This window comes from Felis catus, chromosome D2 (genome assembly GCF_018350175.1).
Source record: "Felis catus isolate Fca126 chromosome D2, F.catus_Fca126_mat1.0, whole genome shotgun sequence".
NCBI classification, from domain to species: domain Eukaryota; kingdom Metazoa; phylum Chordata; class Mammalia; order Carnivora; family Felidae; genus Felis; species Felis catus.
Window position 1 is genome coordinate 75,635,603 of NC_058378.1, and position 27,987 is coordinate 75,663,589.

The window sequence follows — 27,987 nt, forward strand, 5'->3', positions numbered from 1 at the left end:
GGCTGACTGTCTGTTTCCCAGCTGTGATGCATTTTATAAATGCTGGCCTGTTGTTAGGGACAGCATGATCTAGAGCAAGGAGCCCTGGACTAGGAGACAGGCTCATTCCCCATCTCCCTTCCTGCAGTCTGTGGTCTGGGGGGGAGCTGGCTTGGAGTCTGCCTAACCATCTAACCAAGCCTTGGTCACCAGGGTAACCCAGGGCATGGGATATGGGGGGCTTGGGCAAATCCCTCCCTTCCATGTGCCTGCCCCATCCTTCATGGGGTTTGGGCTTCCAGACACTAGCCCCGGACCCAGCATTTCATCTCTGCTAGATTGCTTGGCCTTCATCTGTCTCCCAGCACCTGGAACAGCATCTCTACCCTGTTGTCAATGAATCCAGGGAGCTCGGAGTCCGCCTTCGCTTGAGCCCCTCCTGAGCAGGATGCGGCTGGGCAGCTGGCTGGGCTGGAGGGGCAGCTGGGCCATGCACCCTGGCTTTTCCCGCTTTTTGCCACAGCACTGCAAAAAGACTCCCAGAAGAGGACTGAAAAGGAAACTCAAGAGAGCAGCTTCTGGAGTTTTCTCAAGCAGCAGTGGGGAAGTGGAGGCTGGGTCTCTTCCTCTTCCAGTTTTGGGAACAGCAGAGAGTGGAATTCAAAACGAATAAAGGCACATTTGTGCTTACTAGCTATCAGGGGCAAGACAGAAGGGAGCTAGCATGTATTGAGCAACTACTGCATGCCTGAACTCCGTGTCCCTGTTGTACTCAGTCCTCATAACAGCCAGCTGAAAGGAGGAGAAATGAGAGCTCAGAGGGGTTGAGTAATTGCCCAAGAACACCAAGCTTGAGCAGGGTAGGGAATTGAACCCGGGCCTGTGCTCCAAATTCTGCCCTCTTCTCACTCCCCTCACAGCCAGATGCCTCCTCTCGCTGGGCCTCAGTTTCCATCAGTAGAGTGAGGAGGTTGGCCATCCTACTCCACATCCCTGCACATCTAGGGACGGCTCTCACTCTGTGCCAGACAGGAGTCCAAGGGCTTTAAAGAACTCACTTAATCCTCACATCTACCCCCATGGATTACTGTCTCCATTTCAAAGGTGAAGAGATGAAGACACAGAGAGGTTGAGTAACTCTCTGAAGGTCTCGGGGATGGGGGAAGCTGAGACTTCAGAGTCTGTGCTCTTGACCCTACGCATCCTGCTCTCTTACGATGACCTAATCTGGCTCTTGGGCTCTGCTTAAGTCTCTTCTTGATTGAAGGTTTGTTAATGACCCAGAAGCAGTCACCAGGGAGCTAGGGTGCTGTTTGGAGAACAGCAGGGCCTATGAGGGCTCATTTGAAGTTCACCCCAGTGCCCAGCACAGCACCAATCCCGATGAAGGGCCCCTGCTGCTTAAGCCGCCTTTTGAATGGAGGTCTGAGCCTCAGAAATGCTGGTACGTTGGGAGAGGAGCTGAGAGCCCATCCTGCAAGATCATTCCTCTAGTTTACACTGAGGGGACAGAGGATACCTCCCGGGGTGAGCCATGGCACCCAGGGGAATCTCAGAGGCCACCTAATCCATGGCCTTGCAAATAGCTTTAGCTAAAGATTCCTAGTATGTAAAGACACAGACCAGCTGCAGTTGAGCGGCCTGGGGGCTGGACTCCCTTTTGCCTCCATCCCCATCTCCTATCTTTTAAAGAACGCTTCGGGGTCGGGGGGCACCTGGGTGGCTCAGTGGTTGAGTGTCTGACTCTTGACTTCAGCTCAGGTCACGGTCTCGTGGTTCATGGGATCGAGCCCTGCATTGGGCTCTGCATTAACAGCATGGAACCTGCTTGGGATTCTCTCTCTCCGTCTGTCTCTGCTCCTCCCCCACTCATGCTCGCTCGCTCTCTCTCTCTCTCTCTCTCTCTCAAAATGAGTAAGCTTAAAGAAAATAAAGAACACTACTGGCTTAGTGGAACCCAGCTTTAAGACCAGAACTAAGCCCAACTTCTCATTCCCTATGTGAGGGGACTGAGGCCCAAAGAGGGGCTGCACCCTTCCCCTATAAGTGTCACATGGCTTGGAAGAGGAGACTGGAATGTTCCTTGCCAGGCTTTCCCCAACCCTACGCTGGAAGCTTGGTGAGAAGACACCAGAAGGAACTGACTTCATTTTCCAGTTCCTACTGTCGTTGGCCTGCAGCTGGGCCTGAATTCCCCCGAGGCTCTTATTCTTCTGTGTCTAAATACTGAGACCTTTGCTGCATCCAAGCCAAGCAGAGAAGCTGCTGGTGCCGGAAGTTCCACCATGTAATCATCCGTGTTTTTAAATGGAGACACTTGAAGGGAGAATCGTTAACTCTTTTCTAAGAGTGGATTCTAAGACAGGGGTGGGGGGGGGGGGCTATGTGAACAAGTAAGGTTAATTTAGTACCGACTGTATGCTATATGCTCTGTACCTCTCTCTCGTCCCATCTTCATGGCAGTCCCACAGCCTGGATGCACTTGACCCTTCTGTGTTGGGCAGAGGTCTCTCGCTATTGAGAGGGCAGGCTGGGAGAGTTGAACACAGGGACTCCAACAGGTACCTGTATGCAGATATATATATATATATATATATATATAGCAGCGCTATTCAGTCTCCAGAAGGTGGAAAGGACCCAGTGCCCGTCAACAGATGAATGGATAAACAGAACGTGGTCTGTCCACCCAGTGGAGTATTATTCAGCCATAAATAGGAACAAAGTCCTGACATAGGCTACCACATGGGTGAACCTTGAAGACATAATGCAAAGTGAAGGAAGCCAGACATAAAAGGCCACACATTGTATAATCGCACTTATGTGAAATGTCAATATAGGCAGATCTGTCGAGACAGAAATAGATTAGAATTTACCGGGGGCCCATGCGAGGGAGAGATAGGGTGTTACTGCATAACGGGGTGATGAGAAAATTTTGGAAAAAGATGGCGGGTGATAGTTGTCATTATAAATACAATTATCACCACTGAGCTGTACTCTTTAAAAATGGTGGAAATGGCCATTTTTATGTTACATATATTTTATAATAAAAGAAAAAGATCAACAACAAAAAAAGTGAAGCTGAGATATAAGCCCAGTCTATCTGATTCAGAGCCTGTGATCTTTCTCCTCCACGGTGCTGTCTTCTCAAAAGTTAACCAGAGATAGGGGCGCCTGGGTGGCTTGGTCGGTTAAGTGTCCGACTTCGGCTCAGGTCACAATCTCGCGGTCCGTGAGTTCGAGCCCTGCGTCGGGCTCTGCGCTGACAGCTCAGAGCCTGGAGCCTGTTTCAGATTCTGTGTCTCCCTCTCTCTCTGCCCCTCCCCTGTTCATGCTCTGTCTCTCTCTGTCTCAAAAATAAATAAACGTTTAAAAAAAAAAAGTTAACCAGACACAGACTTCGCCCCAAATCAGTGTCCCAGGTGCTATAGGAATGAGCAGGTCTGGGAATACCAGGGTGCTGCCATCTGTAGGCTGTACGTGCTGGCTGCTCTTTCCTGGCCCTTATCCAGCCGCTGGCCCTGAACCTGAGGCTTGGCTTTCACTCTGCCCCGGGTCATTAGCACTGTCTCTTGTCCCAGTCTCCCCGCACAGCACTTTTAACGACTGTGCATTTGTCCTTCAAAGAGACATACTTATCTTTCTCCCCTAACCTTTCCTGGAAAACAAATTCTCTTTGCCCGCAGCCTGACTTCTTTTCAGCTCCTTCTGACATCCTGGAGGCAAACGTGCCAGCCCGGGCTCCTCACAGCATGCCCGTCTGGGTCCCTTTCCTTTCTCGTGACCCTCCAGGTCAGAAAATTGGATGCTCCTTTGATGCCGATGGAGCCAGCTCCGCCTCCGATCCCCATTCCTGCGTGTGTGTATAGTATTTCCTGCCCGGCATTCCTGTCTTTAGAGTGGCTGGAGACAGAGCAGTCGGCCTTAGGGTTCCTGAGGACACCCCCCCCCTCCCCCACCTCCCCAGATCTGCCCTGGGTGGGCAGCGATGCTGGGCTCTGTGCTGCCTGTTCTCCGCTGACTGTGTAGCCTGATGGTCCCCTCCCCGTCCCTGGGCCTTGGGCAGAGAAATGACATCATGGGGGGTAGGGGGTGGGGGGTTTCGGTTAAATTCCCTGGATCTTTGGAAATTCCTGCCCCTCCTTCACTCCCAAGCCCCACGGAATGAAATCTTCACTGGAGAAATACCTTCCAAGGCCAAGATATTTCCAACACAATTTCAGACTGAAGCCGGTTTGGAAGCCGGGGAACGGGAGGGTGTTTTGGAAGATGGAAAGTTGGCTTGCTGTGCCCGCGCCTCTCACGCACAAGGAATGAGGGACACTCCCTGCCCTGAGCGTCCTGCACTCCAGCCCCTTCGGACCAGAGCACCACTCATGAGTTACCTGCATGCGGCTGCACTGACCCAGAGGACAGGGGGCTGGATTCAAACAACTCGCCAGGAAAAGTCACGCTTCTCTGGGTCCCGACAGCCAGTGTGTGCGGCCTGCGGGTAAACAGCACATCCTCCCCCATCCAATGCTTTGCGCCCACAGGTCATGGCCGGGGATTATCAAATTGACAGAGCCCGGCTGGCCCCTCACTCCACATCCAGACACGTTTCATTCTGTTAATTATCGCCTCTTGCGTTTGACGTAAAGAGTCAAGGCCTGGGTCAGGGTCACTCATGTATTTTCCTCTTTCTCATTAAAATTGCCCAGCTCTCGGGGCCCCTGGCTAAATTCTGCTGATGTTTAAAAATGTCCTGTCTCTCTCTCTCTCCGTGACCCCTAAAAATCCTTCCTCCCGATTTCTGCAAAGCCACTTGAACAGCAAAGGAAATACAGGTCAAGCCCCTTTAAGCCCCAATATGCTTTTCCATTTTTGAAGGGTTGTGGCTGTTTCTCAAGTATGTTTCTCCACTTTGCTGACCCAGGAGACGTGACACCTTGTGACTTGGGGCGTCCAGGTCAGCAGGGCCACTGTCCGAAAGGGTGGGAAGCCCGTTCAGAGGCAGCAGGCTTGCTCAGAGCACTTCCGGGCCTCACAGCCCTTCACTCAGTTGGTGACCTCTGTGAGTCTGCTGTTTGGGGTCCTCGAAGACAATGCTGCCATCTTAAATTTGTCCAGAAATTTTTGCCACAGGACAAGAATTGATTTTGTTTTTAAGCTTTTTTTATTTTTGAGAGAGAGAGAGAGAGCGAGAGAGAGAGAGAGAGCACATGCGAGCCCGAGATGGGGAGGGGCAGAGAGAGAGAGAGGGAAAGAGAATTCTAAGCAGGCTTCATGCTCTCAGTGCAGAGCCTGATGCAGAGCTCGATCGCACAAACCATGAGATCATGACCTGAGCCGAAATCAAGAGTCAGATGCTTAACTGACTGAGCCACCCAGGCGCCCAAGAATGGATTCTTCTAGAGCGCTGGGCTTCTCACAATACTTCAGTGTGCAAATGCCAGGACCTAAAAGCAGGAAAGGTCCTCCTCCTCATTGCTTAACCAAGCCCTCTGCATCCTCGGGGCCTTAGTCAGACCTCACCGGTGATCAGCCTTGAAGCCACTTGTATCCTGATGATACTGCCTCTCTGAGCTCTTCTCCTGGGGGCTGAGAGGCTGCACCACACTCTTAGTCTCTTAGCCATCCTTAGTCCCCAGCAGTCTTGAACTGCTTCCTGCCATTGGCCGAGTAAGTTGGTCTATGAGGTCCTTGGGGTGCAACTCATGACCTGAGCTCAGAACAGACACTCAGGGAACCTATGTGGCTGACAGACTAATTCAGCTCGGACTCCAGCAGGAGAGGTGGGGAGCTCCTTGCTTCTGACTGTTCACAAGCACCTCCTCAGCTCTGCTTCCAAAGACAGCTCTCATCCCTTGCAGTGTCCTCCTGGCCTGGTGGGGTAACCAGCTCTCTCCAGACTCACCCCCAAAGTGGTACAAGAGACTGTTCCTCGGGGGCGCCTGGGTGGCTCAGTCGGTTGAGTGTCTGACACGCTCACACTCCGTGAGTTCGAGCCCCGCGTCGGGCTCTGTGCCGACAGCTTGGAGCCTGGAACCTGCTTCGTATTCTGTGTCTCCCCCTCTCTCTGCCCCTCCCCTGCTCATGCTCTGCCTCTCTCTGTCTCACAAATAAATAAAAATACTAAAAAAAATTTTTTAAATAAATAAATAAAGAGACTGTCACTCAAAGAATGAAGGAGATGGCCAGGGTGGTCCCGTGTATCTGCATCGTAATGGGATCGTGGGCCTTACAGAGGATGCCAGGCTACTTCTCAACAATGTCAGGGTATTGCCTTCTGAACCTTCTCCCCTTTCCACGAGAAGCTCCAGGGAGCCCCGTGAGCTCCTCAGACTCTGGGTCTTTGGCTGTTCACCGTGGAAAGACAAAGGTGAAGATCGGTCTCCTGAAGACTTGGTACCAGACAGAAGGTGGACTCCTGGGTGTGTCTCCAGGGAAGGCCCCTGGGAGACAAAGTGCTGTCCATTGGAGACGAGGGAAGATCCAGGTGTTGTGGGGACTGAAGCTGAAATAACTGGGAGACGGTCCTCGTTCCAAAAAGGAAGAGAAGATGAGGTGCAAAAGCATTTCCTGAGAATGAGAAAAGAAATCACAACAAATGACTGGAGCCTCGGAGACTCGGGCCCTTTTTATCCGAGATCTCAGTTTACCCGAAGTGAGTGAAGTGAGTATCTCAGTGCCTGTGCAGAAACGCTTCCCTCCCACCTAGAGCTCTCGGTGGCTCCCAGGACAGCAAGCAAAGGGCTCCACAGCTAAGCTTTCTCTGCTTCAGGGAATCGCTTCTGACCGGAGACTGTGCCCACCCTGAGGGGAAGCGGTGAGCTCCCTTAGAACTCAAAAGGGGCACAATGGGGCTTGTCGTTTTTTGGCTTCTACCCCCGGGACCTCTGGCCACCGGCTGCCTGTCCAGCCTGTGTCTCTGCCCAGTGGGGCTACATCTGGCATAGTGCTCGGGCCTTAAAGCCCACCAATCAGGCTGACCACGTGGACCCTCGGGGAGGCGTTGGGGACGGTTCAGCTGAGAGCTGGAGGGTCCAGACATCAAGCCTTGAGTGGAGGGAGCCACAGCCCCACGGCGCTTTGCTCACGAGCCTTTGTCTGGGCTGATTTATTTCTTCCCCCCGGTGGCCAAGAAAACAAAACCCTGACTTTGTCCTTCGGTTCCATTCTCATTTGGGGCTCGCGGATTGTGTCTGCTTCCCGGCCGTGGTCAGAGGGAGGAACTGCTCGACAGTGGCTTTTGCACATGGCACTGAAGGTTTTGATTAAAAAGGTGGAATAGTGGTGCTTTTTCTTCCTGCCAGCCAGACCTCACATCCACCCTCGAGTGAGGAAACTCTCTGTCCAAGGCTGCCGTTCAGGAAACTCCCTCCTTTGTCTTCCTGGTCGAGATTGTACAAGCAGGTTTCATTTCAAGCCAGGATTTGGGGTTAAAAGGAGCCCTGCCCCACCCGCCTCCTGCCAGTCCTGGTCCCCATCCCTAGAGTCAGGGGGGCTGGGCTGAGTTCGCAGAGCTTAGGAGCAGCCGACTTGAGAGGGGGCAGGGAAGGAAACGCAAGGAGAGAGGAAAGGTCTGGTGGCTCGGGTCTCGTTTGGGGGGTCCTCCCTGCCCTACCGCCTCATTTTACGCGTCGTGAACTCGTCCGGGTTATTGGCAGCAAGCGGCAGATGCCTAACTCCCAGTTGCTCAAACAAAGGAGGAATTTATGGGGAGGGTGGGGATATGATGAAATGAAACCGGAGGGAGACACAGCTGTGCTTGGGCCGAGGGACCCGGGCACCGGGATCTGCCCCCGAGGGCAGCTCCAGGTTCTCCCCCAAGCTTCCAGCCCACAGTTTCTGCCCGAGGCGGGCGCTCCCAACCAGTTGTAACTAAGAACATCTCGAGGAACTCCGGCCTGGTTGTCACAAAGGCAGGGTAGACCAGATGACCTCATAAGGGTATTACTACTTCTTCTTTTCTTTTTTTTAATTAAAAAAGAAATTTTTTTAATGTTTATTTACCTTTGAGAGAGAGAAAAAGACAGAGCACGAGCAGGGGAGGAGTAGAGAGAGAGGGAGGCACAGAATCCGAAGCAGGCTCCAGGCTCTGAGCTATCAGCACAGGGGCTTGCAGTCCCGAGCCGTGAGATCATGACCTGAGTCCGAAGTCTGATGCTTAACTGACTGAGCCACCCAGGCGCCCCTCATGAGGGTACTTCTGATGGACAAGACAGCGTTGCTCTCTGCTTCCCTCTTCCCTGCTATAAATGTGCATGTGCACACACACGTTTATTCAACAGATACATTGAGTACTATTGTGTGCCATCATCAGTTCGTTTCAGCACAGCAAAGCAGAGATAAACAGGTTTTGGAGGCAGCCAGGCCTGGATTTGAGTCTCAGGCCCACCTTTTGCCAACTGTTCCGTCTAGGAGCATGTAGGGGGTACTAGATGCCCATCTAGTATTCTGACTCTGGTAAGACAGGAATGACCAACTTCCCTGCCCTTCAAAGAGCTGTCTGTGGCTCGGTTTCCATGTCTACAACCCCGGAACAACAAGCCCCACCAAATGGCATTGTTCTGGGGAGCAACAGAAGTATAGATCTGTGGGAAAACTCACACGGAGGGGCCGTAGCTATCAGGCCGGCCTCCCTTGCAGGCGCCCACACCGCCTCTGGCCCTGGCCCTGCTGGAGGCCTGGCTCCTACCCCTGCCCCCCGCCCACAGCCAGGCCCTGGCAGCTCCGTGCGCAGGGCTTCCCGAGGCTGACGCAGATCCCCTCGGGAAGGTCAAGGGGTGGCCAGGGTACGGCTGTGGGCGCACCCTTCCCCTTTTCCCGTCCTGGAGGAGAAATGGGAAATGGGGGTCGCCCCCCAAGAAACAGCTGTCTGCACCCTGGAATGGGCCAGACAGGCAAACCTCTAAGCAGCCCTTTCTGGAAGGCAGGGGGCCCTCCAGATGCCCTTTCCCACTCAGCTTTTCCTGAAAGCGGAGCCTGTCCACACTGGGAAATTGCAAATAGTTTACATGGGGAATGTCAGCTGCCCACATATGAAAATATACACATCATTAAGCCCTAAGTGCTTGCGTCTGGAGATAGAGTGGACAGTCTCCTGGGCTGACCTTTTGTTCACTGATGCAACCACTGCTAATGAGCACGGAGCTCCTCGGTGGGATGTTTTCATATGTTGAAGCGAAGCATATGTTGGCTATTAGCCTGTGTGTGTGTGTGTGTGTGTGTGTGCGCGCGCGCATGCGCGCGTGCGTGCACACACACGAGCACGTGTCTGTGTGGTACGTACAACACTGTATAAATAGTGTTTACCCAAACATGCAGAGTTCATTTTATCTCATTATCTAGCCCCCATGGACCTCTAAGACCAAAGTCACATCCTTCTCACAATGGCATTCTTGGAGGACATGGTGGTGTTTAGGAATAAGGCTCTTTGACCAGATTACCTGGCTTTGAATCCTGTCTTTGCTCCCATGGTAGCTGTGTGACTCTGGACGAGTTATTTAACTTCTCTGGGCCTATTTATGCATCTGTAAAATGGAGATTGTAATAATTAAAACCTACCTTGAGGGAATTTAGAATGATAACCCCATGTAAAGCTTCTAGGACTTAACATATAGTAGGTGCTCGGGAAATAGCAGTGGTGATGATGGTGACACTTCTTACGGGGAGCTGGGATTGGGTGGAAGATCTCTCCTGCTCAGAAAATCAACTTGGATGAGGTTGTATTGGAAGTGGGTCCTGAAGACTGGGTGGAATTTGGACATGTCCTGATGGGGCAGGAAGGGCTTCTTCCAAGGGAATGAGCAAAGGTCCAGCAGTTAGAAAGCTAGAGCTTGCCCAGGAAGCGATGCATATGGGGTGAGCATCCATGAGCCAAAGGCAGGAAGGGGAAGCAGGTCAAGAAGGGCGTTTGGATTCAGGACCAAGAAGGCAGTGGGCTCTGTCTTGTGGAGTGGAGACCATCTCTCCTGTGTGGTATGGAAAAACTCCCTTGGGGGCCATTGTGTCAATGCTGGAGCAAGCTGTAGCAGGTGCGAGAAGAGAATTCTTGAATGCAGGGCAGTGAGGTGGGGGATGGAGAGGAGGGGTGGGTGAGAGAGATACCAGGGCTGGCATTGCTGTATGTGCATGTCCCCTCTGTGAGATGAGGAACAAGCTGGATCTCAGTGGGTCCAACGAGACCAAAGCTATGCCCTTCCCCTAGAGCTGGCTCAGGACCCCTGGTTTAGAGCCAGTGCAGCTCAGATCCACTCAGTCCGCTCAGATCTGCCATAGAGGACCTCCAGGTGTTACTGCTGGCTGTACCATGGGCCACAGTATGACCTTGGAGGGGTCTCCTTCCTTCTTGGTCCCTTGTCTTGTTAACACATCTATGCTATGAGAGGCTTGAACCAGCTGGACTCTGACAGGTCTTTCCAGGAAAGCCCTCTGTGATCACTTCCTCCTGTTCCACCTTGGGTCCTGAATCTGTGAACAGTGCAGGGCATGTGTTTCCAGAAGGCTCTGAGGGTGACCCCAGGGGCACTTCAGGATTATTGACAACTACTAAGGAGGTAGGGGAGGTAGTTCTGAAGGGCTTTTCACAGCCCAACCATGCCTCCATCCCTGGCTGCCTCCAGAGACACCAGCCACATACAACTGATCCCCTTTCTCACGTCTTTACACAAGAGACTTTGAAGCTGGGGGATGCTTCAGGAACAAGGTTTTCAGACACGCGGAGTTCCTCACTCATGCGGGAAATGACATCCCTTCGTGTTGCCAGTTGTCACGATGCAGAAGGAGACAGCAGTGCCCAGGGGGAGCAGGTGCAGCCGCTGGGGCAGCCGACGGCAGGGCCCTCAGGGTGCCACCCTCAGGCTAACGATTCAGCAGTCCGCGAGAAACAGCCTCGCGGAGACGGCAGTGTGCCATCAGCGTCAGCTCTTCCTGCTTTTTTAACATCTTCTAGATGAGTTCTCCTCACCCGTCGCGCCCCCTCCCTGCTTTCTGCGGCCTCCTGGCCCTTGTCCGTGCCGTGCCAGCCTCCTCCACCTGCGTAAATCCGGCCTCTCCCTCAAGGTCCAGCTCTCGCTTTCCCTCCCCGGGGCTCCCTCCCGGGCCGATTTCTCATTTTCCCCCTCAACCGTTCCGGCAAGGGCTGCACGCCTCAGGTCTGAGATGAATCACTGGGTGATTATTTCAGGTGTGCCATCTGGCCTCCCTCTTCGGAGGCCGGGGAGGCTGGGCCCCCCGCGGGGTGAGGGCGCAGGGAAGCGCGCAGCTAGGGGCTCCGTGGCGCCACCGTGTGGGCGGAATCCTGGGCGGGCCGAGGCTGAAGGACCTGGGCTGTGGAAGCAGAGCTGGGGTCGGGCTGCCCTGAGACTTCAGCAGCTCTCTGTGAAGTCACTGAGATGGGTGTTGGCGCCCCCCCAAGAGGCAGAGCCTTGGGTGCGGTGGGTGATCAGCGGCTGCTTCCTGCACCTTGTACTGAGTAAAGCACCCTGGGGTGGCTTCCTGCCGAGGCCAGGCCCCTGCGTTCCCCACCACCATCTGTCCCTCTCTAGCCCTGCCTCAGTCCCTGAAACGCCCGGATTGTCCTGCCTCGGGTGTCGCACAGAAGGCCCTTAGGAAGCTGCAGTTATGACCTGGGAGGGTGGACCCCTGAGCAATCGCAGCGCCCGGTGGCCCTGGGGTAGTTCTAGACTTCCCGCGGGTATTTTGTTAGCCGGAAGTCACCCAAACCAAGTGTGGAGCAAAGGTGGGGAGTGGGGTCTACAAATGCAGCTTCAGGCCAAGTCCTCAGCTCTCCCACCCCCACCACCTCCATCCTTCCCCTTACAACCTTCTCTTTAGAAATCCTGAGGCCTCCGGGGCATTGATTCGTTACTGGTCGTCAATACTGTGCCTCAGTGTTGCAGAGGCTACTCTGGAAAGAGTAGAGGGTAAGAGGAGTCTAGCTTGGGCCACCTGTCAGAATTTAGGGTCACGGGCAGCAGTAGACGCAGCGTGACGGCACAGAGCACTCAGCCAGGGTGGGAACAAAGGGGAGGAGAGGGACCCACGGGACAGTGATGGTGCGAAGCCCACTGGCGCCATTCACCCCCTTCAAGGGTCTTCCCTCCCCGTGTTCAAAGCGGCAGGAGGGGCTCTGCTCGCTCTGCTGTGGTGCCCAGAGAAACACCCACGTGGCCTCCACCCCTTGCTGCCTGAGAAGGTGGGTTCTGGTTAGCGCGGACAGCAGGAGCTGCCCGTATCCCCAGAACCCGTGGCGTAAGCATCAGGAACGGCAGAGAGTGAGTCTGGGCCAGCAGGGCAGGAGGTAAGAGGGAGCAGATATTCTGAGGGATTCGGAGGGGCAGTTACCGCCCAGCACACACGTGCCGAGTCTGTCCCGCCAGCTGCGGTGCTGGCAGCCGGTCCCCAGCCAAGAGGGGCCCAAGTTCCTCTGTTACCGGAGATAGATTCAAGGTCAATTTCTCACTCCAAAGGAGGTGGAGCAGGTTCTTTCCCCTGGGGGCGAGGGGGGCTCTTATCCAGAGGCACAGAGTCACGGAGGGTGGATAAAGCGCACCCAAGATTTAATGCCCCCTCTCTTCGCCAGCAGCTTTGGGGGAAAACAGTGGGGAGGAGCCTTAGCCAAAGAGGGGAGCACAGTACAGATTCTCTTGCTCCGGTTGTGATTTCAGGGGCAGGGCAGGTGCCCCGTGCAGCTTACAGTTCCTCAAGGAAGCTGAGTTCTTTCTTGTCAGTTGGGGGGCGGGGGGGGGGGGGGGGACGGAGAGCAGCCCCTGGCAAGCATAGCCATGTCCCCAAGGCATGCCTTGCTGTTTTAAGCTGTCCTAGGAGTTGGCCATGGAGCACTCCTTAAGAGCAGCTGGGGGTCATCCTGACTGTCATCAGAGTGGGCTTTCTGGCAGGGCTGGGCATACGATCACATGGCGGTTGGCCAGCTGGTTAGCTTCAGTGCCCAAGACCATCAGGAGGCCAGGCATTCACGACAGGGCCTCCAGCAGAGAAACCCTGTCCCTAATTCCTTCTTCCTGTCCTCGGAAGGTGTACCACCAAGAGCTAATTCCACACCTTTCGCAGGAAACTTGATGCCTAGATTCACACTGCTGTGTTACAAATCAAGGCTTGCTGGCTGGAGCTACTTGAGGAGACCATCTGGTGACCAAAGAAATAAAGCGTCACTTCAAAGTACTCCTGGCCCCAGGGGACCTTTTAGCAGAGACCTCCATTAGACCTGCTCTCCTGGCCGCTTTCAGCCCTGCAAATATCTAAGGACCATAGGGCCTTTTCTGTTTGATTAGAAATTAGGGGGACACCTTTGATATGGAGGAGGATGGCTCCCACCCTTCTTCCCGCCCTGACCTCTGCTTCATCCCAGAGGGTCAGTTCCTGCTAGAAAGGGCCACACTGCTAGCCGTAGTTCCCCTGCATCCCTGAGCCTTCTCGCGGTGAGGGTGACATTCCTGTCCAGACCCCACCTGGCCTGAAGGATTCACCCCTCCCTTCCCTGGCCCCCCTCAAAGCCTCCTGGGACCAGAAGGGATTAGCTTCCTGGAATGAGATCTGAAACTGTGGAATTCTGTCTTCAAGCCACAGGGGGCGGATTGGGCTGTGGTTGCTCTGGGTGCCTGGGGGCGCTTTGTCTTATGGGGTGTGTTAGACCTTGCCTGTGGACTGGGGAGAGCCTTCCTAATGTGTCTCCCTTGGAAACTAACTTCTCTGACCTGGAGGGGAAGGACCGATACCCTCCGATTCTACTGATGCAGGTTGCAAATGTCCCACTGAAATGTCCCCTAGGTGTCACTCTCCTGGTGGGTTTGGGTTTCGGCTCCCAGCTTAAACTGGCCAACAGCTTCTGATTCCCTTACTGGCAGAGGCGTTAGTCCCTGGAGTCACTTGAAAGGAGGGTTGGTGGGAATCACTTAATCTCTTCATGTTGAGCCAGAGACTGAGTTTAAACCCATGGTCGTTAAACCTACTCATTAACTCCTATTGGGGCTTTGGCCATGGGCAGCGTCCCCAGAGAGAGAGAGAGAGAGAGTAGTGTGACTTCACACACACAGCTGGGTCACCCCTAGACCCTGCACGGCCCCTCCCATCTGCTTAGGAAGGAAGCAGAGTGCGGTCATCCAGGCATGTGGAAAGATCCATGAGGAGTGGGAGGTCTGAGCCCAAACTCTGCTTGGTCTCTGACCCTGTCTTCCATGAAGCCTTTCCTAGATGACCTCGCCCCTTAATGATCTCCTTCTCTGAGCCCAGGAGCTCGTTGCCCTGAGCCGTATCATCCTCCATTTCAGTTCTTCCTGCCTCTGCTGGAGGGCTGCACAGTGCCCTGCTCATCCTGAGGGCTAAGGGACTCCTGGGAGACAGGGGAGTGAGTGGGAGGAGCACAGGGGGCCCAGACATCCCCCCACCTTCAACCACACTCGCTCTAGACCCACCCACCCAACCTGTGTTCAGATCGCCTGTCTGCCACTTATTGGCTGGGTGACCTTGGGCAAGTGACTTAACCTTTCTGAACCTCAGCTTGCTCAGCTTGCTCATCTGTGAGATGAGCATTATAATAGTATTTACCTCACAGAGTCTTAACAGAGATTAGATGAAATAATGCATATAAGGTATCTCTCACAGTGCCCGACCAGAGTTGGCTTTCAGTGGAGGCAAACCAGGGCTACCCGTTAAGTTATTTCCACTGATTTCAAATACTGGATCTGTAGATAAATTTCATGTGGAAGAGGAAAAAAGACGTTTGCTAGTAAAAAAGAAAAAAAAAAAGTTTGAGAGCCATTGAGTTCAATCAGCCCCTTTTATACATCACCACAGATGCCCAGAGAGAACTTCCCCGTTAGGGTATTGCCTGATTTCTGTGTTTTCTGTCTTTACTGGAGAAAAAGTGATTTATAGTCCAGGGCTACCCTGGCTTCACCTTTTAACACCCTCATAATGTGCCCGACACCAGCTTCAGCCACTGCTGGTGAGGGTGGATCCTCCCTGGGCAGAGTCGGGTGACAAGACAGGGGCAGAGCGACTGCATGCAGGTGGGCAACTCAGGTGCCTCTTCTGAGGTCCAGGAAATGGTGGTTTCCCCCCATGACCGTCCCGCCCAGCATCTCTGAGTCCTCCCAGATTCGAGTTGCATCCTGGCACAACACCTTGTTTCACATGATGTAGTGGGGACACCAGCCCTGCGCCGGGCCCTTCAAACCAAGGCTGCCCAGCCATCAGCTCTCTTGAAGCAAATTTGCCTGTGGCCTCTGGGTTTTGTTTTAGGATCCGATTGCTCTGAAGTAGCCCAGAGTTACTGATCCCCAAGAGATTCAGCTGCCAGAATTTCCAAGAAAGTTCCCCGAGTCTTAGATGCAGCCCTCCCCGCCCCCCCTCCACAACTATCAATTCCTGAATCTTGAAAGACCCACAGAGCATCTCTGCATCAGCCCTTTCCTGTAACAGAGGAGGAGACAGAGGCACAAAGTGGCCAATGGCAGAGGGTGGACCGGTTTCCCATTTCCCTGTCTTGGGCTCCTTCTGCAACATCGAGCATCATTTCTGCAAAACGAGTATCAGAAGCCAATACGCTACAGGCTGCTTTTCTGCAGTTCCACTTATCAATATTTTTAGCTGGGGAGGGAGGTACGGCCAGGGACAGAAGGGGAGGCAAGGTGGGAGAGAACCACAGCCACCCAGGACTGGTGATGGCAAACAAGCCTGCTGTGTGGTGTAATTGGGTGCGCCCACGGCATTTGCCGTCACTGCGGCCATCACCCCCCCCAACATCTAAGGCTCCCCCACATAGGGGCCCTCCTCCAGAGGGGACAGGACCTAGGAGAGAAGAAAGAAGGAAGGAACTCAGGAATGTGGGCTTTCAGAGGCTTGATGAATAGAAAATGAGCCACTGATTTCATTCATCAGGACCCCTTACTGCCAGCGCCCCTCACATGGACGCCCCCCCCCCCCACACACACACGCAGACACTGCCCAGTGGGCTTAGCAGGGAAATCAGCTCCATAGTCACATTTCAGTAGCTGAAAGGAGAAAGCAGGCCTTTCCAATTTCAGCATCTTTGGGGGAGAAAGATGTATTTACCTCCCCTCTGTCTGAGCCCACTCCTGGCAATTTTCTCAAATATCCCTGCCATTTGTTAAAAACCCAGCTTGTGGCCCAGCTGGTGCACGAACAGCTGATGGAGGGTGAATGGTCGCGGGAAGAGGGAAGGTGAGGCCGCCTTCTGGTGGTCCCAGCACCTTCCCAGAGCTGACCGCTGCTCTTGGGTGCAGAAACTCTCCGAACTGTCCTTTCAAGCTGAAACGCTGAGGCCACACACAGCTTCACCTGGAAGGAGAAGGAAATGACGGCGGTGATGTTTATTGCACATTCTCCACCAGGTGTCACATCTGGGCCACATGCCGGACCCAGAGGTTTCACTGATTCTCTTGGGGAGACACTCTTATTCCTGATAATCTTCCCGATAACAGGGGGCTGAGTCCAGACCAAGGTCCCACAGCTACAAGTGGCAGATCTGGGGTCTGAGCCCCCGTCTGATAGTCGAAGCTGTGCCCGCCGAGCACCCCTCCCCTGGCGCTGTCCTTTTGCTGGCCCTTCTGCCATTCCAGACCCTGTCACACAGGCCCTGAGGGTTGAGCAGGTGTTTCCCTTGCCTGCTGAGCACACAGGCCCAGCACGGGCAGGGGTCATCAGCAAGGTCACAGGGGGCTCCCCGACCAGCCAGGCCTCGTTGCACAGCCCCGTAACCACGAGGTCTCACACATCTCGTTTGAGTCTGACCACAAGCCCGGGACACAGGGACATCATTATCCGTGTTCTGCAGAGGAGCCAAGTGACCACGCTGCGCGTGGCCCAGGGCCAGGTGGCGCTCCGCTCCTGCCCCTCACTGACACCCCCCTCTTCTCTTCCTCCAGTCCCCAGTCTTCATAGCCCAAGTTGGCCAGGACCTGGTCTCCCAGACGGAGGAGAGGCTCCTACAGAGGCCCTGCAAGGAAGTCTTTTCTGCCTGTGCACAGTAAGTGCTCGCTCCCTCCCCAGACCGAGCATCGGGGCCCTTCAGCCTCCTCTGGGCAGCCACACAGCCTCCCCCCCGCCACTGACAGAGGCTGCCTCTCCCCCACACCTGGCGTGCTGGGCACCAGGGCAGGGCTTCAGTGCCCGGGGGCCCCAGCCAAGCCACCCAGCTGTTTGTATACTTCTTATGAAGGGAAAAGATACCAAAGTTCCAAGTCCAAAGAAAACATCTGCCTCAAAGGGTGTTGAAAGCAAGTGGTCTCCAGGCTGTTGAGACAGAGGAATGTGTAAAAACTTGACCCCGTCTGGGTGGTTTGGAAGTCCTTCCTGGCCCCCAAGCCCCACTGCTGCCACCAACCAGAGCTGGGTGGTGCTGCTGCTGCAGGAAGGGGGGCTACAGGCCGCCTTCTCAGTCACCCCATCACCTTGTCTGCAGGCCATACAGCGATCCTGACGCAATAGCAGACAAATCGGCGCATGTGCTGTTGGCCAGGCACCAATGAAGTCCCCACTGGTCCCTCACACACGTACTATGAAGGCCTGAGCCACTAGGCACACACACGTTCATGTGTCCACATGTGTACCCTTCCACATAAGCCAGTATGTGCACCAAAATCTTCTGGAGCCTCATCACCTCTGGATGAGTCTGGGGACTTGCTGTGCGCCCTTGGTCAGCCTTTGTACCACAGACAACCAGGCACCTGCTGTGTGTCTGACACCTAGCACAGGGGATACCATGGTGAGCAAGAACCCAGTCCCAGCTTTCAGGAAGCTTACAGCCAGGCAGGAAAACCAGTGCCCCTGTGCACTGTGGGAAGAGCCGGGAGCACCATCATGAGAATGGACATTTGGGGAGGGCCAGCTGGGGACCCAGCCCTGGTAGGTGCCAGGGAGAGACCCCCCATAAGCAGAAACAAACGTGGTTGCTGCCCTCTTGGAGCTGGTTGAGGGTTAGATCTGACAGTGGGTGAGGTCCCTGGGCTGTCACTGTGACCCCGAGGGAGTGGACAACCTGGTGCCCTACACTGGCCCCTGCTGTCATGTCTGGCGGGACACAGTGTCCCACATGCCTCTACTGTATATGCTCCGCACTGCACCCCCCCCCCCCCCCCCCCGCCGCAGCCATCTGCAGGTCCCAAGTGCTTGGGCTACACTTGGTCAGCATTGCCACTTTTTTTTTTTAATTTGAGGGAGAGAGGGAGAGAGAAAGAGAGAGCCCAGGCTGCACACACCAGTAGAGGAGAGGGGGAAAGAGAATCTCTGAGCGCAATGCAAGTCTCCATCCCATGAGCCTGGGATCATGACCTGAGCTGAAATCCAGAGTCAGACGCTCAACTGGCTGAGCCACCCAGGCATCCCAGCGTTGCCACTTTTTAAAGGGAAGAAGCACATCCATCCCTGCCTGCAGCCAGTTTCAGAACCCTCCCTCCAGGCCTGGCCCAGAGCAGGCGACCAGGAAACTCAGCTGTGGAGATGGAAACTTCCCAGGGGCTTCACTGGTCCTGGACCAGATCCAGAGCCTGGGATCTCAGGGGCTGCATCCCTGCTCTGCCCCTACCCCCCCACACACCCCTGCACCCCGTTAAGTACTCCTCTGTCCTCATTGCAGCTCAAGAGTCCCTTCTTGGGGTGCCGGGGTGGCTCAGTCAGTCGGTTGAGCATCCGACTCTTGATTTCAGCTCAGGTCATGATTACATGGCCGGGGGTGGAGGGTGGACCTCACTTAACCCTCTCTCATGAGCACATGCCTCTGCAGCGGTTTATTAGATGTTTGTTACTTGCTGGTTGTGTCCCACATCGCGATGCCAACTTCGTGCTCACGGCCGTACCCCAGGCCTAGAGCAGTGCTGTGGCAGGTACCCAGGAAGTGTTTGTAGGATCAGCCCATCACTTTGGGCCTCTGAGGCTGGTGGTTAACCTGCTGGATATATGGCTCCGCCCATCTGCTTAAGGTCAGGATTATAAAATGTTTGTTGGTTCCCTCCGAGCTAGGTCTGTCCACGACTACCTGAAGGGCGAACCATTCCATGAGTATCTGGACAGCATGTATTTTGATCGCTTTCTCCAGTGGAAGTGGTTGGAAAGGTGAGTGCTCCCCTTGTACACCCACCTACAAGTGTGTGCCAGGGTGGGGGGCAGGGGGCGAGAGTACACGCCTGTCACCTGAAAACCCACATACAAATCCGTTACCTCCATGGGTCCATGGTTCAAATAAAATTAGCCATCCTCCTCCCGTTGCTCAAGTTCTTGGCTATTCTTCTAGAAACGCTCTGTTCTTATTAAAGGTACACGCGATTCACACCCTCATACATGCATGCATACATACTTATCCTTATTTTTTTGGTTCACTGTCTTTGGGAATTCTTCCTCTGCCAGTGAATAAAGAGCTGCCATATTTTTGAGCAAATTACACATCCCTTATTTAGCCCAATCCCCTGTTGATGGAGGATTGGACATGGAGGTTGCTCTCAATTTTGTGTACCATCTTCCCTAAATAATGAATAGCTTTATACATATGTCTTCCTGCCCTTTCGCAAGTACGTCCATAGAAATCTCTAGCAGAGGAATGTCTGGTCACAAAGCACTGCTTTTAAACCACGAGGGACTGCTAGATTGCCCTCCCAACAGCTGCCCCCATCTCCAGTCCCGCCAGTGCCCCAGTGCCCTCTTCCCTCTCAGCTTCATTAACACCAGTCTCGTGCCTTCCCATGTGAGCATGGGCTTTCCTTCTTGTTTATGTTCTCATCTCTGATAACGGGTGAGACCAAGCATCTTTTCCTGTTTTACTTGCTGCCTTTCTGCTGCAAAGTGCTCTCGCAGACGTGGCGGTGGCTTGGCCTGACAGCTGCGGCCTCCATGTGACCGATGAGGAGGGAGACCCACAGAGAGGGTGTGGTTGGCCTCGTCACACAGCAGGCGAGCAGTGCAGCCGAGGGGGACTCCCAGCACCAGGCTCTGCCTACCATGCTGTTGCAGGATTTGCAGAACGGGGCGATGCCTACGTTGTATCCGTGCTGAGCTCAGCTGTGGGACGAGGGTGGGAGCATCCCCTCCCACAGCCCAGGGTTCCCTGTGCCAGAGTTCCGACGTTCATGGGTATCTGGGCATGTTTTGGTTAGAAGGCAAGGAGCCATCTTGCTTCTGTGTGTCACCACCTTTGCTGGCCAAGTGCCCTGCAGACTCTGAGGAAGCCGCAGGACAGGAACGCCCTAGAAACCCCATTCATGACCCTTCCCTTCCCACTTCAGGAAGCCCAGAGGAAAACACCCTGTTCTGTACCACTGGGGGGGCATTTCTTTCCACCCCCACTGGTGGGAATTGACAGTGGAACAGGGGACAGTCTTCTCTGTTGGCCACTCACTGCCACTGGCCCCCTCGCACATGCACATCATGGCTCCAGGAGAGCCAGAGAAGTGAGGGGTCAGTGCAGACATCCTGCGGAGGGCCCCAGAGCCACAGTCTGGGTCTGAGTCCCGGCTCGACCGTCTCCAGAGGGACCTCAAGAAGGGTTGCTCACCTCTCCCCTCCTCAGTCTCCTTATCCGAAAAATGGGATAATAATAGTGCCTGCCTTTGTAGGCTTGGGTGGGGATGAGATGAACTAAGCATAGTCCACGCCTAGAATAAGGCAAGTGCTCCAGAAAGGTCAGCCGTCTGGCCCCAGGAAGTCAAACTGCTGGATACGGTTGTTGTGGTTGCCGTTGAGGTCATCAGTGTCGCTGTGGCTGTCATCCTGAAGCTTCTGATATGGGAAGGAACAGCTGGCCCTTGTGTTTCTGATGATCACAGGAAAGTCTGGTGGGGACGTAGTCATCGTGCCCCCTCGCCCCGCCCCAGAGCCCTAGGCTGTGTGCCACACGACCCGATCTGTACCCACCTTCCCAGGGTGGCAGTGTGGGTGTGAGACGCGGGATGTGGGCTCTGCAACATCCTTCTTGGGATCCCGGCTTCGACACCACCACCACCCCCCTCATGACCTGGGGCAACTCACTTCCCTTCTCAGAGCCTCGGCATTCTCGCCTGCAGAAGGGGGGACAGTCCCACCTCCTGAGGCAGGCGTGAGGATCACATTAGTGTGCATGCAAGGTGCTTCAAGCAGTGAGGACTGTTGCCATAAAGACCCCCCAGAGGAGACATGTCCTTTATTCCTGGAGTTTTAGTAGGGATGTCTGACTACATCAGCCTACAAAGCTGCCTTTTCAGTATCTCCATTTTACTGAAGACACAAGCCTCAGAGAGGTTGATCGATTGACTCTGGCTCACACTCAAGGGCCTGGCACGGCTGGGACCTGAACCCAAGGTTCTTGATCCAGTCCTTCACCCAGTCCTCATTCCACCCAGCACTCTGTTGCAATAGAATCCTTTAGCTGTGGCCACTGGCTTGCATTTTACTTGTCTGTACTGAACACTCGAAATGGGGAAACAGACTTTTTGAATCCGTGCACTGGCTGCAAAGAAGTCAGGCCCTTTTGTGGGCGTTAAGTTGTTGAAGCCGGTAGGGCAGGACTGGCCTAGAAATGCCCCAAGTGACTGACAGCAGCCTGCTTCCTCCCTTTCCTTTTTTTTTTTTTTTTTTTTGCTAACAAGATCATGGCCTGTTGGTGCTGCCCTGTTGAAATATTAAAGGGATTTTTTTTTTTCCCTCCCAAGGTTAACCAAGAAATTCCTCGGAAATTGTATTACACTCATTTCCCCTAGCAGAGGAGCTCTGTGGTAATGTCGACCGACTGTTTGTTCTCCATGTATCGTAAACTGTTAGGCCCGGGCGCCTTCATGTGGTTTCGAGGGCGGCTGTGGAAAGGCTTCCCAGGGCCACATGGCGGGTGCAGCCGTATGGCAGGCCTCGCTGCAGCCCGTTTGCTCGCGTGCAGAAGGATATGGGGCCGGGGAGAGCCCTGCGGAGGGGCGGCCCTGTGCTCCCAGCAGGGTCGGGCCCCGCTTCCTAAAGAAACAGAAGAGAGAGTGGGTCAGGGCGTGTGAACTCCAGGCAGAGCCCTGGCGTCTCAGGACTGTCCTGAGAGAAGTGTGGTGCCCGGGACCTGAAATCCAAATCCTCCTCAGGACCCAGCGGCCGGAAAGGTTTCCACAGAAGCTTCATTCAGGAGCTGCTGGGTGAGCAGAGGCTCACTGGTCTTTCCCAAGCTGACCCAATTATTTGGGCCAATTCAGTCACACCCCGGCCTCTGCCCTGGTCCGGCCTCTGGGGTGGGGTCGGATGCTCAGAAATAGTCCTGGAGCTCCAAGAGCTAAGTTCAGCATCCTAAAAGTGGGTTGGTTGTTCTTCAGCCGCTCATGGTCCAAGGACACTCAGGTTTTTCCATATCTTCGCCGTTGTGAATAATGCTGCCAGGAGCACGGGAGGCAAAGTGTGGCAAATACATACAACGGAATATTATTCAGCCTTCAAAGAGAAGGAAATCCTGCCATTTATGGTAACGGGGGGGGGGGGGGGATGCCCAGAGGACATTACACCAAGTGAAATAAGGCAGACACAGACAAATACTGCCTGATCTCACTTATATGTGGACTCTAAAATAACGTCAGAGTCCTAGAGGCAGAGTAGACTGGTGGTTGCCAGGGGCTGGGGGTGGGGGAAATGGGGAGACATGTTGATCAAGGGGTGTAAAGTTTCAGTTCATCGTGCGAGATGAATATGCTCCGGAGATCTGATGTACAGTGAGTAACACTAGTTAACGGTACTGTATTGTGTGCTTGAAATTTGCTGAGATGGTAAATCTTAAGTGTTCTCACCAGGGAGAGAGAGCGAGAGAGGAAGAGAAAAAATGGTAACTACGTGAGGTGACAGAATGTTGGTTAGCTTGATCGTGGTGATCGTTTCACTTACGTGCATCGTTTGTGTACGTGCATCAAAACACCAAGTTGGATGCCGTTTGTCAGTTATACCTCAGAAAAGCTGGGGTGGCGGGGCGAAAGGAAGCTGGTTATTTTTAACCAAACAGGCCAGTGATGAAAAAGCCCAGGCTGTCTGCACCATGGGGTTCTTCGAGGCAATTTTAGATGACTGATTATTTACTCTGTGAAGTCCCACCCTGGCCTCATAGAGGGCCTGCCTGATTAGACATCATAAATGGCCTCAGCTAATGACAATGGGGGGTCAGGAGACACAAAGCGATGATTACTTCATAAATCCCGCTTTGGGCAGACAGGACCGTCTAGTGTTCTGGAGCTCAGGGGGAAATGTGATAAAGGGACCCTCGGGGGTGGAAAGGCTGGGGACCGGTGGTAAAGGATGACCAGCAGCCTTTCTCCCTGGGGACCAGAGGTGGGCAGGTGGGCGAGATGTGCAGGTGTGGGGAGGACTGCTGTGCCCTCCCTGGGACACTGAACCTCTGTGGCTCCTGGGCCCCTCCCTTCTCCCTGCAGAGAACACAGCTTCTTTCTGAACTTAGCCACCTGATTTTCACTGGGGAGAGAGAGGGGAACCACACGGAAAGTGTGGTGAAGCAGCTTTAGCGCACATCTCCAGGCCTCCACTCTTCCCTCCAAGCCGGCGAGGACTGGCAGGTGTCCCAAGCCGCAGGGGGCCGAGGGCGGGTGGCCGGGGATGTGAACATCCAGCCGTGGAGCCGGTCCTTGGGGGTCCCACCCACAGGGAGGATTCCTGGCTCGCTCGGGAAGGTGTGCGATGCTGCTGCTGTTGATTTCTTGGGGATTCTGCATCTCCACACCGTGAGACCCATGTGGGATTCTTGCTTCTTTCCAGGCAACCGGTGACCAAGAACACTTTCCGGCAGTACCGAGTGCTGGGAAAAGGGGGCTTTGGGGAGGTGAGTGAACGTCCACGTCTTTGGAAGTTCCCAGACTCTGTCACTGTTTTTGTCCCTTCCGGAGGCACCTATAGTGCCCTGCGCCCCCTGGTGGAGAGGGGGGGTGGGGCATAGGGCCTGGAGGTGCCACCAAGGTGAGACACGAGGCTGTGCCGCAGGGCCCGTGGGACAGAGGTCCTCTTGGAACCAGCCTCAGTCAGGGTTTGAGTCTGAAGAGGAGAAACGGGTGTTCTTAGCTGTCTTTGGAGGGAGGAGTGGCCAGATGCTGCTGTTAATAGGTGCTGTTGTATTTTGTCTGATGTTCCCAGACTGGGAGGCAAGCCTTGTTATTCCCATTTTATAGGGATGAGGAAAGCTGAGGGTCAGAATGGTTGATAACCCGGGCCAAGGTCACACAACCAAAAAGGCGTGGAGTCAAGAAGACGAGACCCCAAATGCCCCGGCTCCCGTTCTGCTGAGTTACAAAGTCGGGGTTGTTAGGGGTCCGACACCAAAACAAGCTTCCCTTACCAGCAGCTGGTGCCTGGAAGTCCCCAGTTAGCAACGGCCGCATCCGGTTGGAAGCATGGGACGGAGAAAATCTAGTTGCCTCTGAGAGAGGGACAGTACATATATACATATGTATATATGTATATATATATATATATACATACATATATATATATATATACATATATACATATACATATGTATATATGTATATATGTATATATATATGTGTGTATATATATACATATATACATATATATATACACATATATATGATTTGTAGAAGTTAATCTCAAAAGTGGCACCTGGGTGGCTCAGTCACTTAAGCATCTGACTTCTGCTAAGGTCATAATCTCGCAGTTTGTGGGTTCGAGCCCCGCGTCAGGCTCTGTGCTGACAGCCCAGAGCCTGGAGCCTGCTTCGGATTCTGTCTCCTTCTCTCTCTGCCCCTTGGCCAGTCCTCTAAACATCTGCGTAAATGGCTGATGGTGCACCTTCAAGGGCCAGGATTCATGTGAAGGACGAAGGAGGGAGGGTAAGGGGGCACTAAAGCCAGATCTTGAGGGCAGGGCCTGGGGCAGGGGTGGGTCCAAGGCCAGGCATCCTTGGGCCCCCGAGACCGGGAACACCCTTAGGCACATCAGTTCCCGGCCCTGCAGACCCAGCCACGGAAGAGCCTGGGGCAGACCTCCACCTGTTCCATACCCTTGTCGTCTTTCTTGCACCTCAGGTCTGTGCCTGCCAGGTCCGGGCCACGGGTAAAATGTATGCCTGCAAGCGCTTGGAGAAGAAGAGGATCAAAAAGAGGAAAGGGGAGTCCATGGCGCTCAACGAGAAGCAGATCCTGGAGAAGGTCAACAGCCAGTTTGTGGTGAGTGTCCAGGCCCCAGCGACAGGCCACCCTCCTGCTGACCAGGGCTTCCGTGCCTAGGGAAGGGAGTGGCCGTCCAGCGTGGCGGCAGTGAGCTGCGGAAAGGCAGCCAGGCATTCCCTCCATCGCGAGGCTCCTCGCGGTCAATCGTGGCTGCCTTGGTCCTGTCACTGGAACTGGCCTGGCTCCCCTCTGGGTGGGACCGTGGCCTCTGTTCTCCGGGACCACCCGGGAAACTCCTCAGGGGACAAAAGCAGCCCACCTTGGGCCCGGCCAAGGAGCTTTGTTTCCACAGATCCCTGTAGGCTGCTTTCATCACGGGGGAGACCTAAGCGTCAGTATCCTGGAGAGCCTCCATCTTGTTTACGTGCCTTGTGTCACCATGACCAGGCCAGGCTCTGCTGCAGGAACTAACCCCCAGCTCGAAGTAGCTGGAAACAACACGGGCCAGCGTCACACACGTAGGGTCCAGGCAGATCCGGCCACCCTCCCCCACCTTACGGCTGCCCCACCTGGAGTCTTGAAAACGTGTGTGTGGGCAGGGGGGCTTGCCCAGGGACCCTCACTGCCTCAGCTGCAGGAACATCCCTCACTCCGCCCACAGGCTGTTGACCAGAACCAGTCCCTGCAAGGGACAAACCAGCTGCAGGGAGGTGTGGAAGAGTACGTGGGTGTTTGGTCAGCTCGAAATGCCTCTGCCACACGTCACTGTAAAAAACAATATATGTGTACAGGGTCGACACTCAAACAGCACAGACAGGCTCAAACTGAAAACAAAAGCCTCTGTCTTTGGGTAGCCATTCCAACCTGTCTGATTCATGTATCGGCTTTATTATTTTTAGCCAGGGGAGTCCTGCCAGACATCTTGCGCTGCAGTGATTTCCCCTTAAATTGTAGGTCTTGTCCTGTGGCCAGATCTACGGCGGCACCTCTTTTTTTCACGCCGCACGCCATCCCCTGCGACACGGCAAAGAGATAAACCATAAGCTGTGCGGCCCGTCCCCACAGATACAGATGGGTTCTGGTCTCCAAGCCACTGCGAGCAAGGCTGCCGTGTCACCCCTTGAACATGCCTTTGGCACATCTCCGTGTGTCCGTAGGATGTACTCCCTGTGGAGGAAGGCAGTGTCAGAGGGTGTGCGCGTTTTCCATTTGGAAGCAGTTCCCAGATGGCTCTCCGTGAAGGTTGTGCCAGCTAAACGCCCACCAGCTGTGTGGGAGCGAGAGAGGCCATCAACCCAGTGCTTCAGTCGTTCCCCGGAGGGCGTGGTTCTGTAAGGCGACGCTCAGAGGGGACGGGAGCGTGCATTCTCCCCGTCATCTCAGGCTGCCCTCGGCTGCCGGCCCCATCCTGGGCAGTGTGATGGTGCTGTGCTCCCACCAGCTGGCATTTTGGCCCTAGGCCTCTTTGAGGCCAGAACCTTCCTCTCTGCTGCCGGCCCCCTTCAATTGGGACCATAGGTCACTGCGTCAGTGCTGCCTGTGGAACCCCCATCGTTAAAGGAAGGGACATCACTGGCTCTCATAGGGGTTGGTGATGGTGGGTCCTCCTCCGGGGAGAAGGGCCGTGTGCCTGATAAATGGGGTGGCACATCGTCAAGGACCCAGACCGCCTTCCACCGTGCCCTGCCCCCTGCCCCTGGCAGGGAGTCCCCATAGTGCCCTCCAGGAGCCCCTCCTTGGTGATCGTAGGCAGGTGTGGGAGGGAGGGCCAGCTCAGAGGCTGGCACCCAGCACAGTCCCCAGAGCCCTCCCGCTCGGCTCCCGTTCTGTTTCCTTCCCTCAGAAATAATTCCCATCGTTCCTGACTTTTGCATCCGAGTTTTATGGCCCAGCCTGTCCCCAGCCTGGTCCGTGGTGGCCAGATTTCATCTGTATTGGCTCCCTAAGTGGAGAGGGACGAGAACCACCCAGCGTACTTTGCCTCAGACCCAGCCCTGCCGCCTCTCCCGCAGTCTCATGGCCTGCATCCACCCTTGGGCAGCTGGTCTGCACCGGCAAGGAACTAGGTCCTGCCTGTTGATGGTCCCTTTGACCGGATGTGTCCTGCGTGCAAGAGGAGGCAGTCTTTGCCAAACTGCGCTCCACTTCACAGAGTCCCACTGGCCACCTCCACAGCCTGCTCCCAGCGTCCCCGTGACAATGAGACCCCAGCCCAAAAGGCATCTGGGCCCCGCTTTTCTTAACTGGCCAGCTAAGGCAACCCACAGTTTTAACTAAATGAAGCAGGCACGTGCTTTTGTCTGTGTAAACGTACAGGCACCATCTGTCAGGCTTCCCGAAAGGGCCGAGTACCAGCCTGCCCTCCCCCACTTTGCCTCCTCGCCTGGAACCGCCATATTGGAAGGTCCGAGTCCTTCGTCAGCCAAGAGGGGCAATGGGCCGTGGTGCCGTGAGGCTGCCCGGGTGCAGGGCGGTGGCACGAAGCTGCTGAGAGCCCCCCCCACTCCGGCCCTCCCCCTCCAGCCTCGAGGACCCTGAGGAGGAAGAGTGGAAGCGGATAGCGGTGGCTGGAACCTCACCGCAGGGCTGTCTTGTGCTCCCAGGTCAACCTGGCCTATGCCTACGAGACCAAGGACGCGCTGTGCTTGGTTCTGACCATCATGAACGGGGGTGACCTGAAGTTCCACATCTACAACATGGGCAACCCTGGCTTCGAGGAGGAGCGAGCCTTGTTTTACGCGGCAGAAATCCTCTGTGGCTTGGAAGACCTCCACCGGGAGGACACCGTGTACAGGTGAGCGGGCTCGCCGCCTGGTCCCGCCACCAGCGGCTGAGTGGGTGCTGACCTTCCACACCCGGGGCCAGGCAGGGACCCCCGCCCTGGGACTCGGGGCCCGGCCGTCACCAGAGAAACTCACGCCCTGGGCCA

General features: G+C 54.8%; 1 protein-coding gene across 2 annotated transcripts in view; it reads left to right on the forward strand.

The window, feature by feature from the left end:
* Window positions 1–27,987, forward strand: part of GRK5 (G protein-coupled receptor kinase 5) — a 217,169-nt gene that overhangs the window by 168,459 nt on the left and 20,723 nt on the right. For both annotated transcript variants that reach the window (XM_003994462.6, XM_023240995.2), the window contains 5 exons: window positions 16,869–16,969; window positions 18,961–19,053; window positions 23,692–23,755; window positions 24,975–25,115; window positions 27,662–27,852. In XM_003994462.6, the coding sequence (XP_003994511.2) occupies window positions 16,869–16,969; window positions 18,961–19,053; window positions 23,692–23,755; window positions 24,975–25,115; window positions 27,662–27,852 (590 nt within the window). The remainder of the gene's footprint in view (window positions 1–16,868; window positions 16,970–18,960; window positions 19,054–23,691; window positions 23,756–24,974; window positions 25,116–27,661; window positions 27,853–27,987) is intronic.